The sequence below is a fragment of the Lolium rigidum genome, chromosome 1 (genome assembly GCF_022539505.1).
Source record: "Lolium rigidum isolate FL_2022 chromosome 1, APGP_CSIRO_Lrig_0.1, whole genome shotgun sequence".
Taxonomy (NCBI): domain Eukaryota; kingdom Viridiplantae; phylum Streptophyta; class Magnoliopsida; order Poales; family Poaceae; genus Lolium; species Lolium rigidum.
The window spans coordinates 292,764,834-292,779,170 of NC_061508.1; the positions used below are offsets into that span (position 1 = coordinate 292,764,834).

General features: G+C 43.8%; 1 protein-coding gene across 1 annotated transcript; it reads left to right on the forward strand.

Annotated features, from left to right (window-relative positions):
• The first annotated feature begins 9,735 nt into the window (after window positions 1–9,735).
• LOC124683935 lies at window positions 9,736–13,622 on the forward strand. The gene is made up of 7 exons (XM_047218351.1): window positions 9,736–9,968; window positions 11,753–11,801; window positions 11,876–12,184; window positions 12,299–12,347; window positions 12,438–12,532; window positions 12,630–12,754; window positions 13,191–13,622. The coding sequence occupies exons 1-7, from the start codon at window positions 9,811–9,813 to the stop codon at window positions 13,246–13,248; spliced, it is 843 nt and encodes a 280-aa protein (XP_047074307.1). The 5' UTR covers window positions 9,736–9,810; the 3' UTR covers window positions 13,249–13,622.
• Window positions 13,623–14,337: the final 715 nt, after the last annotated feature.

Here is a 14,337-nt window from a genome sequence, read left to right on the forward strand (position 1 = left end):
CATTAACCATAAAGTGGCATTTCTCCCAATTAAGAACAAGGTTAGTTTCTTCACATCTCTCGCAAAACTTTATCGAGGTTTCGCAAGCAATTATCAAAAGAATTCCCATAGACAGAAAAATCATCCATGAATACCTCCACAATACTCTCACAAAAGCCATGAAAAATAGCAGACATGCATCTTTGAAAAGTAGCAGGAGCATTACATAAACCAAAAGGCATACGCCTATAAGCATAAGTTCCATAGGGACAAGTAAACATGGTTTTCTCTTGATCTTTAGCTTTAACATCAATTTGTGAAAACCCAGAATAACCATCAAGAAAACAAAAATGAGTATTTTTAGACAACCTTTCTAACATTTGATCAATAAAAGGCAAAGGGTAATGATCTTTCTTAGTAACCTTATTAACTTTTCGAAAATCAATGCACATTCTATAACCTACAACTACTCTTTGAGGTATGAGCTCATCATTATCATTAGGAACAACAGCCATTCCTCCTTTCTTAGGGACACAATGAACAGGACTAACCCATCTACTATCAGCAATAGGATATATAATACCAGGCTTCAAGAAGTCGTAATACCTCATTTCTTACCACATCCTTCATCTTAGGAATTAGACGACGCTGAGGTTCAACAACAGGCTTCGCATCATCTTCCATATTAATGGCGTGTTGGCAAATAGAGGGAGAAATCCCCTTCAAGTCATCAAGAGTATAGCCAATAGCACCTCGGTGTTTCTTCAGTATTTGCAATAATCTTTCTTCTTCAAACTCTGTAAGCTTAGAACTAATAATAACAGGATATATTTTCTTATCATCAATATGAGCATATTTAAGATTATCAGGTAAAGGCTTTAAATCAAAAACAGGATCTTCCTTGGGTGGCGGTGTTGTACCCAAATCCTCCACCGGTAAATCATGCTTGAGAATAGGTTGGCGAAGAAAAATCTCCTCAAGCTCATCTCTTTCTTTCCTAAAAACTTCACTCTCGCTATTCTCCAAATGTTGCTGCAAAGGATTATTAGGAACAAGAACCATAGATGCACACTACTCCATTTTAAAATCATCACTAGGCAAATCGGCTTTATAAGGAGTTTTGGTAAATTTAGAGAAGTTAAACTCATAAGATTCACCAGCAAATTTAGTCAAAATTTTCTCTTTCTTGCAATCTATAATAGCTCCACAAGTATTTAGAAAAGGTCTACCAAAAATAATAGGACAATAACCACTAGCAGACAGAACCAAGTACCAAAAAGTCAGCGGGATATTTAATCTTACCACATAGAACTTCCACATCTCGAACAATACCAATTGGAGAAATAGTTTCTCTATTAGCCAGCTGAATAACCACATCAATATCTTCAAGTTCACAAGAACCAATTTCATGCATAATCTCCGTGTAAAGCTCATAAGGAATAGCACTAACACTTGCACCAATATCACACAAACCATAATAGCAATGATTACCAATTCTAACAGATAGCATAGGAACACTAGCTTGTTTGGGTTTATTAGGATGTGAAACAATATTAGAAGCATCTTCACAGAAAATAATATGACCATCCTCCACATTTTCGAGTCACAAGATCTTTAACTATTGCAACAACGAAGTTCAACTTTTATTTGTTCTTCAGGTTCTATAGGTTTCTTTTCACTTTTATGAACCGCACTATTTATAACAGAGTACTCTTTCATTTTAGCAGGAAAAGGAGTTTTTTCAATATAAGCTTCAGGAATAACACGATCAGCAGTTTCAACTACAACACATTTATTAATAGATGAATCAATTTTATCTTTATACGGTTCATGATACTTGTCAAAATTCTTCTTAGGCAATTCATAATGAGAGGCAAAAGCTTTATAAAGATTTGCGGCAACTTGAGAATCAAGACCATATGTAGCACTCATATTACGAAATGTATCAGTATCCATAAAAGCTTCAATGCATTTATAATCATAAATTATACCTGATTCTCTATCCTTGTCGTTCTCCCAACCTTCAGTATTTTCTTGGATCCGATCAAGAAGGTCCCTTTTAAACTCTTCTTTATTGCGTGTAAATGATCCAGAACAAGAAGTATCCAGCAAGGTCTTGTCTTGAAAAGAAAGTCTTGCATAGAAATTATCAATAATAACATTACCAGGAAGCTCATGAATGGGGCATTTGAGCATTAAAGACTTCAATCTCCCCAAGCTTGGGCAATACTCTCTCCATCATGAGGCCAGAAATTATATATGCGGTTCCGATCTTTGTGAATTTCACTTGGAGGATAAAATTTAGAATAAAATAAAGGCACAATGTCCTCCCAATCAAGAGAATCACCATTCTTCAACAATTTATACCAATGCGCCGCTTTACCAGACAGCGATATAGAGAATAGCTTCTTCCTAACTTCATTCATAGCAATACCTGCACATTTGAATAACCCGCATAATTCATGCAAAAACAGTAAATGATCACCGGGATGGACAGTTCCATCCCCTTCATAGCGGTTATCCATAACATGTTCAATAATTTTCGTAGGTATTTTATATGGTATTACTTCCTCACCGGCGCCTCATCCACTACCGTTGCAGTAGTAGTAGATTTCCCAAATAGAAATTGAAGAGAAGATCTCTCCATAATGACTTATAGCAGCGAGCGGAAATAAAATCAGCACAAACGAGTAAAGGTTTTCCTTACCAATTCCACTTACCAATAGCGCTTCACTCCCCGGCAACGGCGCCGGAAAATAGTCTTGATGACCCACAAGTATAGGGGGTGTATCGTAGTATCTTCGATAAGTAAGAATGTCGATCCCAACGAGGAGCGAGAAGGTGTTGACAGGCAGTTTTGATGAAGGATTCACTCGTAAATGCTCACGAGACAAGTATTCGGGGGTTTTGATGTAACGAGATGAATAAAGTACGAGTAAGTAAAATGCGAGAGAAATAATTGCAGCGAGTGGCCCAATCCTTTTTAGCACAAAGGACAAGCCGGTTTGTTTACTTATAATGACCAAACGTTCTCGAGGACACACGGGATTTTAGTCTAGTGCTTTCGCTACATGCGGTGATTAATCTTCATTGTTTTGATAAGTGTTATGTGGGTGAACCTATGCTAATGTACCGCCCTTCCTAGGACTAATACATACTTGTGATTATACCCCTTGCAAGCATCCGCAACTACAAGAAAGTAATTAAGATAAATCTAACCACAACCTTAAACTCTGAGATCCTGCGATCCCTCCTACATCGATATACCAACGGGGGTTTAGGTTTCTGTCACTCCGGCAACCCCGCAATTGGCAAACGAGTACAAGATGCATTCCCCTAGGCCCGTAAATGGTGAAGTGTCGTGTAGTCGACGTTCACACGACACCACTAGAAGAATAACACCACAACTTAAATATCATAACATTGAATATTACTCAACCATAGTTCACTACTAACATTTAGACTTCACCCATGTCCTCAAGAACTAAACGAACTACTCACGAGACATCATATGGAACATGATCAGAGGTGATATGATGATGAATAACAATCTGAACATAAACCTTGGTTCAATGGTTTCACTCAATAGCATCAATAACAAGTAGAAATCGATACCGGGAGAGTTTCCCCTATCAAACAATCAAGATCAAACCCAAAATTGCTACAGCGGTGACGATGTCCAGCGGTGGAGACGGCGGTGATGATGGTGGAGATGATGATGATGGTGATGGAGATGATGTCCAGCTCGATGACGGTGACGATGGCGTCGATTTCCCCCTCCGGGAGGGAATTTCCCGGCGGATTCACGCCCGCCGGAGAGCTCTTTTCTCTACGGTGTTCTCCGCCCCGCAGAGGCGGCTGTAACCCTTCGTGAGGATTCCTCTGTGGCTTAGGTCTTCGGGACGAAGGGTTTCGCGAAGAAAAGGAGGCGAAAGAGGTTGTGGGGGCCCCACACCACATGGTGGCGCGGCCAGGCCATGGGCCGCGCCGCCCTATGGTGTGGGCCCACCTTGGGTCCAACTGGCTCCCCCTTCGGCTTCCTTCGTCATCCGGAAAAATAGGATTTTTGGTAAAACTTCCTTCCACGAGTTGATCTTCCGAAATATTGCATCCCGACGGTGCTTTTTCCAGCAGAATCCCGGCTCCGGTGCTCGATCTTCAAATAATCATGAAACATGCAAAATAGATGAAATAACATAAGTATTGTGTCCCAATATGAAATATATCAATGAATAACAGCAAATTATGATATAAAATAGTGATGCAAATTGGACGTATCAGTTATCATCTGCCACACCCCTTTTCCATCCAACGGTCCGCCGCTTCACCGTTTCTCGGATTCAACTTGAGACAAAATTTGTCGAGGTTGTCGAAAGTTTCCTTCAAGTCCTCGATTAATGTTGCCCCCTTTTTTTATGTGATGACGACGTCGTCGATGTACACTTGTACATTTTTCCCAATCTGTGTTGCTAGGCACTTCTGCATCATCCGTTGATATGTTGCTCCCGCGTTTTTCAACCCGAAGGGCATTGTTTTGTAACAAAATACGCCATACGGTGTGATGAACGCTGTTTTGGCTTCGTCGTCTTCTTTTAATCTGATCCGGTTGTAACCAGAATATGCGTCCAAGAAGGAAAGACGTTCACATCCTGCCGTGGAGTCGATAATCTGATCGATCCTTGGGAGGGGAAAGTGATCCTTTGGACAATGTTTATTGAGGCACGTAAAGTCGACACACATGCGAAGGACTTTCGTGTTTTTCTTCGGCACCATCACTGGGTTAGCTACCCAAGTGGCCTCGGTAGATATCTCTTTGATGAAACCAGCTTCTCTAAGTCGATCAATTTCTGACGAGCATGGCTTTGCGGTTTGGTTCCGAAAAACGCCGCAAAGGTTGCTTGATTGGTCTCGCAATAGGATCCAAGTTTAGGTGGTGCTCGGCAAGTTCCACAGGTACTCCTGGCATGTCAGCTGGACACCATGCGAAGATTTTCCAGTGCTCACGGAGGAACTCGACGAGCGCGCTTTCCTATGCGAGGTCCATGTTTGTTGCGATGGACGTCGTTTTCTTCGGATCTGTCGGGTGAATCTGCACTTCCTTAGAATCTTTTACGGTATTGAAAGTTGATTCCTTGTTGGGCCTCCCTACGTCTGGCAGCACATCATAATCAGTCGTGAGCTTTGACGCTGCGTACTCTGCCTGCATCCCGAAAATTTCTGATAGTCGATGGAAATCTTTGTCGCATTTATCGGCCAGCGCGAAGCTTCCTTTGACTGTGATTGGTCCCTTGGGTCCAGGTAACCGCCAAAGCAACTACGTGTAATGTGGTACCGCCATAAACCTGGCATATGCTGGTCGCCCCAACAAAGCGTGATACTGCGACGGGAAATCCACAACTTCGAATTCCAACCTTTCTATCCTGTAGTTTTCTCGGGTCCCAAACTGAACGTCGAGATTGATCCTCCCCAGTGGGTAACTTGGCTTCTCTGGTGTGATGCCGTGGAAACGCGTGTCGGTTGGTTTCAAATTTGCGAGGGAAATATTCATCTTCCTTAGCGTATCTGTGTACATAAGGTTTAAACTGCTGCCGCCATCTATGAATACTCGAGATACATCGAATCCCGCAATTACTGCTGGTAAGATCAGTGCTGACTGCCCTGGTCGAGGAACTTGTTGTGGATGATCAGCTATTGTGAAGCCAATATCTTGCCCTGACCAGTTAAGGTACTCGACTGTTGGTGGTGGCATCTTTTCTGCCATAAACACCTGTCGCGAGATTACTTTCTGAGCTCTATTGGATGGCCTTCCTTTCTGAATCATCGAGACCGCTCCGTTAGAGTTAGGATCAACATAGGGCGGTGGAGCAGGTGCTGCCGCTATTCTGAGCTGATGTCGATTTTCATCTGTAACCACAGGAGGAGGTGGTAAGTGAATCTCACTCCTAGGTCCTTGAGGATTTCTGTGCGCTGCCTGAGCATTTGCATGTCCTGCCCATCTTAACATTGCCTGGAAATTTCGGCAATCTTTTTGCAAGTGTCCCGACTGTCTTTTTCCATTGCTATCGAGAAAGAAATGCATCTGACACGGCCCGTTCATCATCTCTTCGGGAGACACAAAAGGTCTCTGGAACCTTGGCCCGCTATTTTGCCTGTTATCTCTATTGTCGCCTTGCTGTGCACTACTTCTCTGGTAGTCATCTCTATTGTTTCCTCCATTGTTTCCCCGAAAGCCAGCCGATATTTGGCCAGGTGCATCGTAACTTGAAAATTGACGGGGAAATCGACGTCTATTTTGAAAATTTCGACTGCGATCTTCCTCTGGGGACCTATGTCGTTTGTTATGTACCGCATCTTCGCCATCTGCCCATCTGTTTGCTATCTCCATTAAAGCTGATATCGTTCTTGGGTTTGTCCTCCCCAAGTCCTCCACAAAATCTCCTCGTCGAACTCCCGCAACAAATGCATCTATCGCTCTTTCGTCGGATATATTTTCTCGCCGAGTTTTTGATGATGTTCCACCTTTGGATGTACTTCCTCATTGATTCATCATGCTTTTGTCGACATGACCTCAACTCCTCTAGTGTCGCAGGTTTCTTGCAGGTTGACCGGAAATTCTTGATAAACACGTCCTCGAAACTTTCCCAGCTGTCGATGGAACCTGGGGGAAGCTTTTTTATCCATGATCTGGCGGCTCCGCTCAGATGTATCTAGATGCTCTGCATGGCTGTCGCTCTGGTCCCGCCTATGAATTAAACTGTCTCGAGGTAATCCACTAGCCAATCCTCGGGGTCTTGCAGGCCATCGAATTTCTTGAAACTATCGGGTAGCTTGAATCCTGATGGAACTCGAGTTTTTCGGACCCGTCGTGTGAAACATGGAAGTCCACACATGTCCTCTTCAGCAAGTTCTGGTGAATGCCGACGTTCCCTTCTTTCTTGTCGCGCTCTATCAACTCTAGCTTGAGTTGTTGTGTCCCTGGCTCCACTTGCTCTTGGTGGATCTTGCACTGCTGCGGTAGGTCTTGGACTATTTTGCCTTGCAGTTCCTTCAGGAGGTGTAGCTGTGAACGCTGCTCCCATGGCTCCACATCCTGCCATGGCCATGTTGTACAGCGCTTCTCTTGGATCTCCGGGAGGTGGCCTGGACGCTAGGATGAAAGCTTGTGTCGCCATGTACCCTGCTTCCGGTGTTTTTGGGATAATATTCCCCCTCGTGTCGATTGACATAAAGGACATGTCGAGGTTTTGGATTAGAGTCTCTCTTTCAGCTTCCGGTATATTTTGCAGCCGAGATCTTGCTCTCCTCCGAGCTTCTCTGTGACTATCTCCCGAAGTTTCTAAGTGTCGACTTAATTCCGCTCGTCGCCTGCTTGATGCGGAAGCTGCCTCCCTTCTTCTGTTCAAAGCAGTATGTCTGTTTTTCCAACTCTCTTCCAGCTCGGGCGAGTCTATATTGATAAGCTTGCGGTTCTTCGATCGTAGCAGTTGTTTCCATTGGTTCGAGCCATCCAAAGCTTTCGCAGCTCTATCCCAGGCTGCTTGTGGAAGTTGAACTCTGACACGTGGTGTAGGCCCGACATATTTAGTGCCCAAACCTCTCCTTAGATCTGAGGGATCGACATAGGGGTTTCCCAGATCGTCGAAAGCCTCTGATGTTTCCTCTTGATCGTGACTTGCTTCTCCAATGGCATAAACTTGGTGATATTTTGGAATTTTCACTTTGCTCGGTTTGGTGTCACCATCGTAGAGGTTGGTGAAGACCTTCCCAGTAGAGATGGATTTGTCGATGAAGTCGAAGCTGTCGATGTCGCTCGAGTCATCGCTTATATAGGAGTCCGCCGATGACTCGAAGGACATGTCGCTGAAGATCTTGGCGAGTTTTTCACTTGCCCTGCTGCTGATGAAGCGTGGCGACGAAATCTCCTTGTCGCTTGACTCGATGGATGATACTGAGTTTGAGAAATCAGAGCCAACCGCCGATAATCCCGACGAGATCGGAACTTCGATACGATACGCTCCTTCTTTCTCGACGCGGAAGTGGAACTTTCCAAACGTCATCTTCATGGGCTCCTCCAGATACGCATATGCATCCAAACGGGAGGGCGGGTGAGGAATAAAATCAACGAGACCAGTTTCGATCTATTTACCTCTTTCCATGATGTTGCTTGCTACTGATGAAGTCGACGATCTTGAACGTGCCATCGAGATCAGCTCCTTGTCGCCTCTAGATCCCACGGACGGCGCCAATTGACAAGGTATTAACTTGTCAATGCCTACGGATTGTAGACTAGGGTTTAGTTGGATGTAGAGGGCAAGTAGATCTCGAAGGTTTCAGCCGAAAAGTACTCGACGAATATGACAACTACGGTTTGAGAAACAATGATTCGATGCCTTCTGTGTCCCTCGACTCCCCCTTATATAGGAGGCGGAGCCGAGGGATTCGTATTGTACAAGTTACAGAGTCCGGGAATGTTTCTAGCTCCTCCCGCAAGATTACAAATAATGCTTCTTATTACAACTCTAGCTTTTCTTAACAATATCTTGGGCTTCCGAGTCTTCTTATTCTTCGGGTAGTGGGCCTTCAGTAAACCCCGGGTACTATCATTGGCAGGCCCATTGGGGATGCCTATGTCACCGCCCTAGAGGATGCAATCATTAATGCATGCATGTATCTTCTGCACGTCTAATTCTAGAGGGCAGACAACCTTCTTTGCTTCGTACGTACTGGCGGGTAATTCGTTACCCGTTGGAAGCTGCTTCTTCATTATTTTCAGCAACTTGGAGTAATCTCACCGCCACCATCACCAGATCTGGGAGCTCTTGGAAGCTCTTGGAGCGAGGCACCGCTGCCACCAATCACGCCACGCGGAGCTGACAAGATGAGCTGCAACAGACCACTATAGGAGCCAAATCGAGCCACAAAGGCCAAATCCTGTGCTTGCCCAACAACCCGCCGTCGGCGGCACCTACCATCTGAGCAACCCAGACACTACCAAACGCCGCAAAGAGGGGGCATCGACCAACGCCATGGCGGGCATGGAGCCGTGAGCCGCCGGGCCGTAGGCCGGGAGCACCCAGATATGATCATCGTGCTGCCCCGCGCAGCCACAATGGCCGCCTCCTCCGCCGCGAGATACCGGGGCCGCCACCCCGCTCAACCCGCCGCCGCCGACCGAACCAGCGACCAACGCCTCGACCAGGCCAGCATGACGACCTCGTCCACCCCTTCACGACAGCCACGCCCACAACCTTTGGGGGCAAGGGCACCACCGCCACCTCGTGCTCGCGACATCAACGACGAGAGGTGGCTCGAAATAGGGGAGCCCAGCGGCGGCTAGGGTTTTCGCGAGTCGCCCCGTACGGGAGCGACGTGGTGTGTGAGAGAGTTTTTTCTACTTCTTTTCTTAGTCTAATTTAGTTTTTAGACTATTGCGAACTAACTTAGTTCTCGGTAGAATGACGTCATCGATTCTCAGTTGTAACCTATGTTGAAACTCATCATTAACACGAATCACAGAGCAAATCCAACGGTTTAGAGACATTTTTCGTAGTTGCAACCTTGCTTATAACTGAAAACTTTTAGTTGCAACCCCATTTTCAATTGAATAGTTACAACCCAACTTAAAATTTTAGAAAAACGTCTATTTTTTTTTATTTTTAACCAGCAAATCCTTTTTTTTTAGCTAGCTAGCTAGTTTCACTTGTACACCCATCGATCGGTGCTTTCGAAAGCTAGCACACTGCACGCTCCTTCATTGATTTACTCAAGAGGAAATGAAATATCCCCAATTCCCGACACAAGAGTAGCATAGCCCTTGCAACGGTCTGCGGGATGGAGATGACGAGTTCTTCGGGAGTCGGCGAGACTCAGGGGTCTGGATCGGTGGTGGAGGTGCAAGTGGCTGCGGCGGCGCTGCGGCGGTCGGAGGTGTTCCACGTCGTGAAGGAACTGGTCGGCTTCGTCCTCTATATGCACCACCAGATCCCCTCGTAATCCCCCGTCCCCCCCTCTCTTTCCCGCTCTCGTCCTATGTTAGAATCTGCTGTGCTTTCAAGTGAGCCGGATTTGGACAACCTTTGTGCTTGTGGATCTAGTTTGCATACGATTCGAGTGGATTTTCCAAATCCGTCGCAAATTTGAACTTCCCCTTTGTGGGGATGAGAAGTTAGGGTTTGGGTCAGAATGATTCCACTGGATTCGACCATTACTTCGTTCCTCTCCGTCAATTCGTTTCGTTTGGGATCAGAATTACAGGGTGATGAGTTAAGCCGGCTTTAGTTAGGACATCACTTCGTTCCTCTCCGTCAATTCGTTTCGTGCTGATATGTTGTTCTCTTAACTCTTGCGTTCGCTGTCACCGTACTGCTGCTTGGTAGTATCAATTGCAGGATGATAATTTAAGTGGGATTTAGTTAGGGCATTACTTCTGTGCTGTTCCATCAATTCGTTTTGTTCTGATACGTGCTCTTAGCTTGTGCATTCTCGCTGCTAACTTAATGCTGCTTGTTATTCTCCTGTGTTAATGTCTGATGGTGTGTGGTGCTCTGCTGTTATTCTCGTAAATTGTTTTCATTATCGAAAAAATATGAGATGTATGCCACAATAATTATAACATTGGAAACTTATTTTGAATATGATGTATCCAGTGATATTATTTTTGTGGTATACATCTCATATTTTGTTGACTTAAGTTTTGTATTCCTGCCTGACTTAGCTTTTATAATGTGGTGTTAGGTGGTGCGTGCTTGGGTCATGTTCTTTTCACTATAGAGGCTTCCCGTGAGGATATGGCCTTGGGCCCTTGCCGTGTGATGCTAGCCAGTGATGGTGATGGCACGCTGCCAGTTATAGGCTAGGATATGATAGGAGATGGAGATACATGGATTAACTCTTTGGTTGACTGATAATCAAACAGGATCAGTCATTATATAGCCAGCTTAAATGCCAAGGGTGGAAAGCATTTTTTTTTGAAATATCTCTTAAATGGACCTAAGCTTCTTATTTTTATAAGCAATTAGGATCATTATCAGTAATTTGGTCTGGTTGCACCTCCTGGGAAGCCCTGTTGTTGTGGCTGTACGGGCCACATGACATGTGGACCATGTGGAATTTTTCAATTTATATATGGTTTCACTCTGAATTTGCACTGCCAGAACACTGTCCTTCCCAGTATGCCTTAGTCTGGCATGTGTTTCCTGTACCTGTACATCAGATACTTAAGGGTTGTTATTCCTAGGGTGAATGGAAACTGTTGTCCCAGCATTTTAAGGTTCAAAAAGGCGCTAGGCGTGAATTCCTAGTTTTGCCTCTGCCTAGCTCCTATACTCCTATCTCTCCTAAATGCCTAGGCACGACAGCACGATTAAGCGCTAGGCATTCTATTGTTGCCTCACGCCTAGGCATGCTTCAGTGCTCGCCTAGGCGAGCATTTTTAACCATGGCATTTTGACAAGTAAAATATAGTTCGTAGCCAATACTGTTAAAGTGAGCACCCTGGAGTCCTCTTTGCTGGGACTACTATGTCCAGAATGAAGGCCACAATGTTATGCTTTCCAAATACTCGTGCATCAGTGGCGATGAAACCTTCAACAGTTTCATAATGTGCTGTTTGCTTAATTTTAAGTGTGCAACCCTGAATAGAAATAAAGAAACATGAACATCATGTAGTCTAGCTTATATAGTATATCCATTTAGCAGTGTAGGTTTGCCAGTTATTTATATTGTTTCTACAATTGTAGGTTTTGAAGTTTATTTAAAATTTTAATATTTTCAGGGTGTTGCAGAATCTTGAAAATGAATTTGCAGGTTTAAAGGAGGAAATGGTATGTTTAGTAAACATGCTTATGTTGTTATCCTTTTACTCAACGGGCCTTTAATTATTCATGGTCATCTCTAGATGGAAATGGCAGCAACATCAGCAGAACTGAAACCTTCTGATCAGAGAAAGTACAACACACGAAAAAGGGAGGTTAGATGCAGAATCAAGAAGCGCGAGAAGTTAATGAATGGCATATCTGCCTTACTCTCTGCTCTTCAGCAAGCGCTTGATGAAGTTCCTAGCATTGAAGGAGTTGCCTTAATTTTGGGGGGCAGTCTTGTTCGACCCTTGTTTGTCTATGACATTACAGTTACTCATGGTAAATTTGATTCTGGAAGTGCCAAAGAGCAAACTACGACCAAGTTAGCTCAGTCTGTTTCTCGAAAGGTGAGCTACCCTTTTTTGGTACTACATGAAGGATCATTTCCTAGAGGCTAGAACAATTACCATTACTTCACCAGTTCCTGATTTATATCCCCACATGAACATGTATATTTCCAGGCCATCCGAGCTCTCATATCAGGTGGTGCGGGGAGTTTATCTTACACAGGTATTGGTTATTGGCTTCTTATTATATACACTTGGCTGGGTATGCATTGAACTTTTTGGCTTACTGCTTTTACTCCCACTGTTTTGGAAGGCCCTACCAAGCTGTTTCTGCTGGTCAGATGTCCCTGTTCGTTGAACTTACCCCTGGATTTCATGCCAAAACGTGATTTCCGTTACAGTAAGAAGGTGTAGTTCCTTTATGAATTATATGGCTAACTTACTCTATTGGTTATACCATCCATTTTTTGATGATAAACATATGAACGCAAACTTCTGCTTGCAGGTTGCGCCCCAGCATATGTCTATAAAATGTAATGCATCGGAATCCCAAAAGAATAATAAGCATGTTACATCACTCGTGGATGCTTTATGTTGCAGCTCAGAATCTTTTCCTTCAGATGTTATCTGGTAATATTTCTGACCATCATTTTGTTTTGTGGGTAGTATTTCTGACCATCTTTCTATCGCATGGATCACTATTGTTAGTTTCTGCTATGATTTTCGACCCTTTTATATTGGTGTATTGATAGTTCGGTGAGTCTTATCTTAGAGCGGTGGATCACAAAGTATTTACCAGAAACCAGATTATGTTACTAAACTGCATGCATTCCTAGGCATTGCACCTTGCAGATTTAGCTACTAGTTCCTTTGAGGTTTACATCACCCCAGGCATCTTGACAGTGAACGTTGCTCGTTTGCTTTTGATGTTTTGAACTATATATCGATTTGCTACGTTCTCAAATTGTTGTCAAAATACTGATCATGTGAATGCTTTACCTGCAGCTTACCCGTTCTTTCTAACCGAAGTTAAACATGCTAACTAAATACATAATATCTCTTGTAGGTTCCAGTGCAAGCACACGATAAGAGGCTTACCATGCAAGGCATCATTAGAAGGATGATGATCAGCTCATCTTTGTTGTCCGACATCGATGCGCCAATTGAAAAATGCTGTAGCGAGGTGAACCCCCGGGTCCTGACTGTGTAAATGTACGAAAGGATCAGCATTCTCAATCTTAACATGTCCGCCTTGTGCCAAAAAAAAAGGCACATCCCAACACACGGCTCCGCTCGTGCATTTGCGGGTCGCACAACGTAGCAACCCATTTGAAAATGCAGAATTAACCATGTCCGCTTTTTTTTTTCTGTTCATTTCTACGGGAATGGCTTGTGGCATGCACATCAGTTCCCTCGAGTACTTGCAACAGACTAGTAAAGGTGCAAGTGCGTGGCATGTATAAACATCTACAATAAGAAGATTTTATTTTGAATGTTATTTCTTTTTAGCGAGTCATTTTTTAAAATACTTTAGGTAACTTTATTACAGTTATTACTGAATCAAAATTACAGCGAGAAGAAAAAGGGGAGGATCATCTAACCAAAGCTCTTTATTGCCCTGTTCTGAACCGTGGCGAGCAAGCACATGTGCAGCTATATTTGCTTCTCAAGCACATGTGCAGCTAGCGTTGCAATTTGCTCTTTGAAACTGGATAAACAATTTCTGTTGCTACTCTTAATGAAATTGTGCACCATGCACGTGTTTTTGAACAGAGAAAATCTCGTAGGATTTATACCATGGGTTATCTTTTGAGGAAAATTTGGGGTCGTAACAAATTTTGAGCACATATTCTATTTCAAAGTACAACAAACATGAAGATGCTCTCTAGCTAGGGGCGGATATAATCATGGCTTAGGTGATTCACACGCACCTAATCAAGATTTTTTTAAAGCAATTTGCTAAAAAAAGTTAGCATGTGTGCCACCCTAAAACATTAATTTGGACAAAACAGCACCCTAGTGGCTCAAAATGCAACGATTAACGAAGCACCAGGGATCCAAGTCTTACTCCACCCCTGGCTCCAACCACATGCATTAGCCTTGGCTAGGTTCACCACAAAAGGGTGGGCACCGGCAAGCAAAATTACCATTATCTATAGCATAATCAGCCTTGCCAATTAGATCAGTATTGCCAACTCAGTTCTTAAAGTACG

Coding starts and splice junctions, on each gene's coding strand:
- LOC124683935 (XM_047218351.1), top strand. CDS start 9,811: ATGGAGATGACGAGTTCTTCGGGAGTCGGCGAGACTCAGGGGTCTGGA. Junction 9,969..11,752: donor ATGCACCACCAGATCCCCTC/GTAATCCCCCGT, acceptor TAATATTTTCAG/GGTGTTGCAGAATCTTGAAA. Junction 11,802..11,875: donor CAGGTTTAAAGGAGGAAATG/GTATGTTTAGTA, acceptor GGTCATCTCTAG/ATGGAAATGGCAGCAACATC.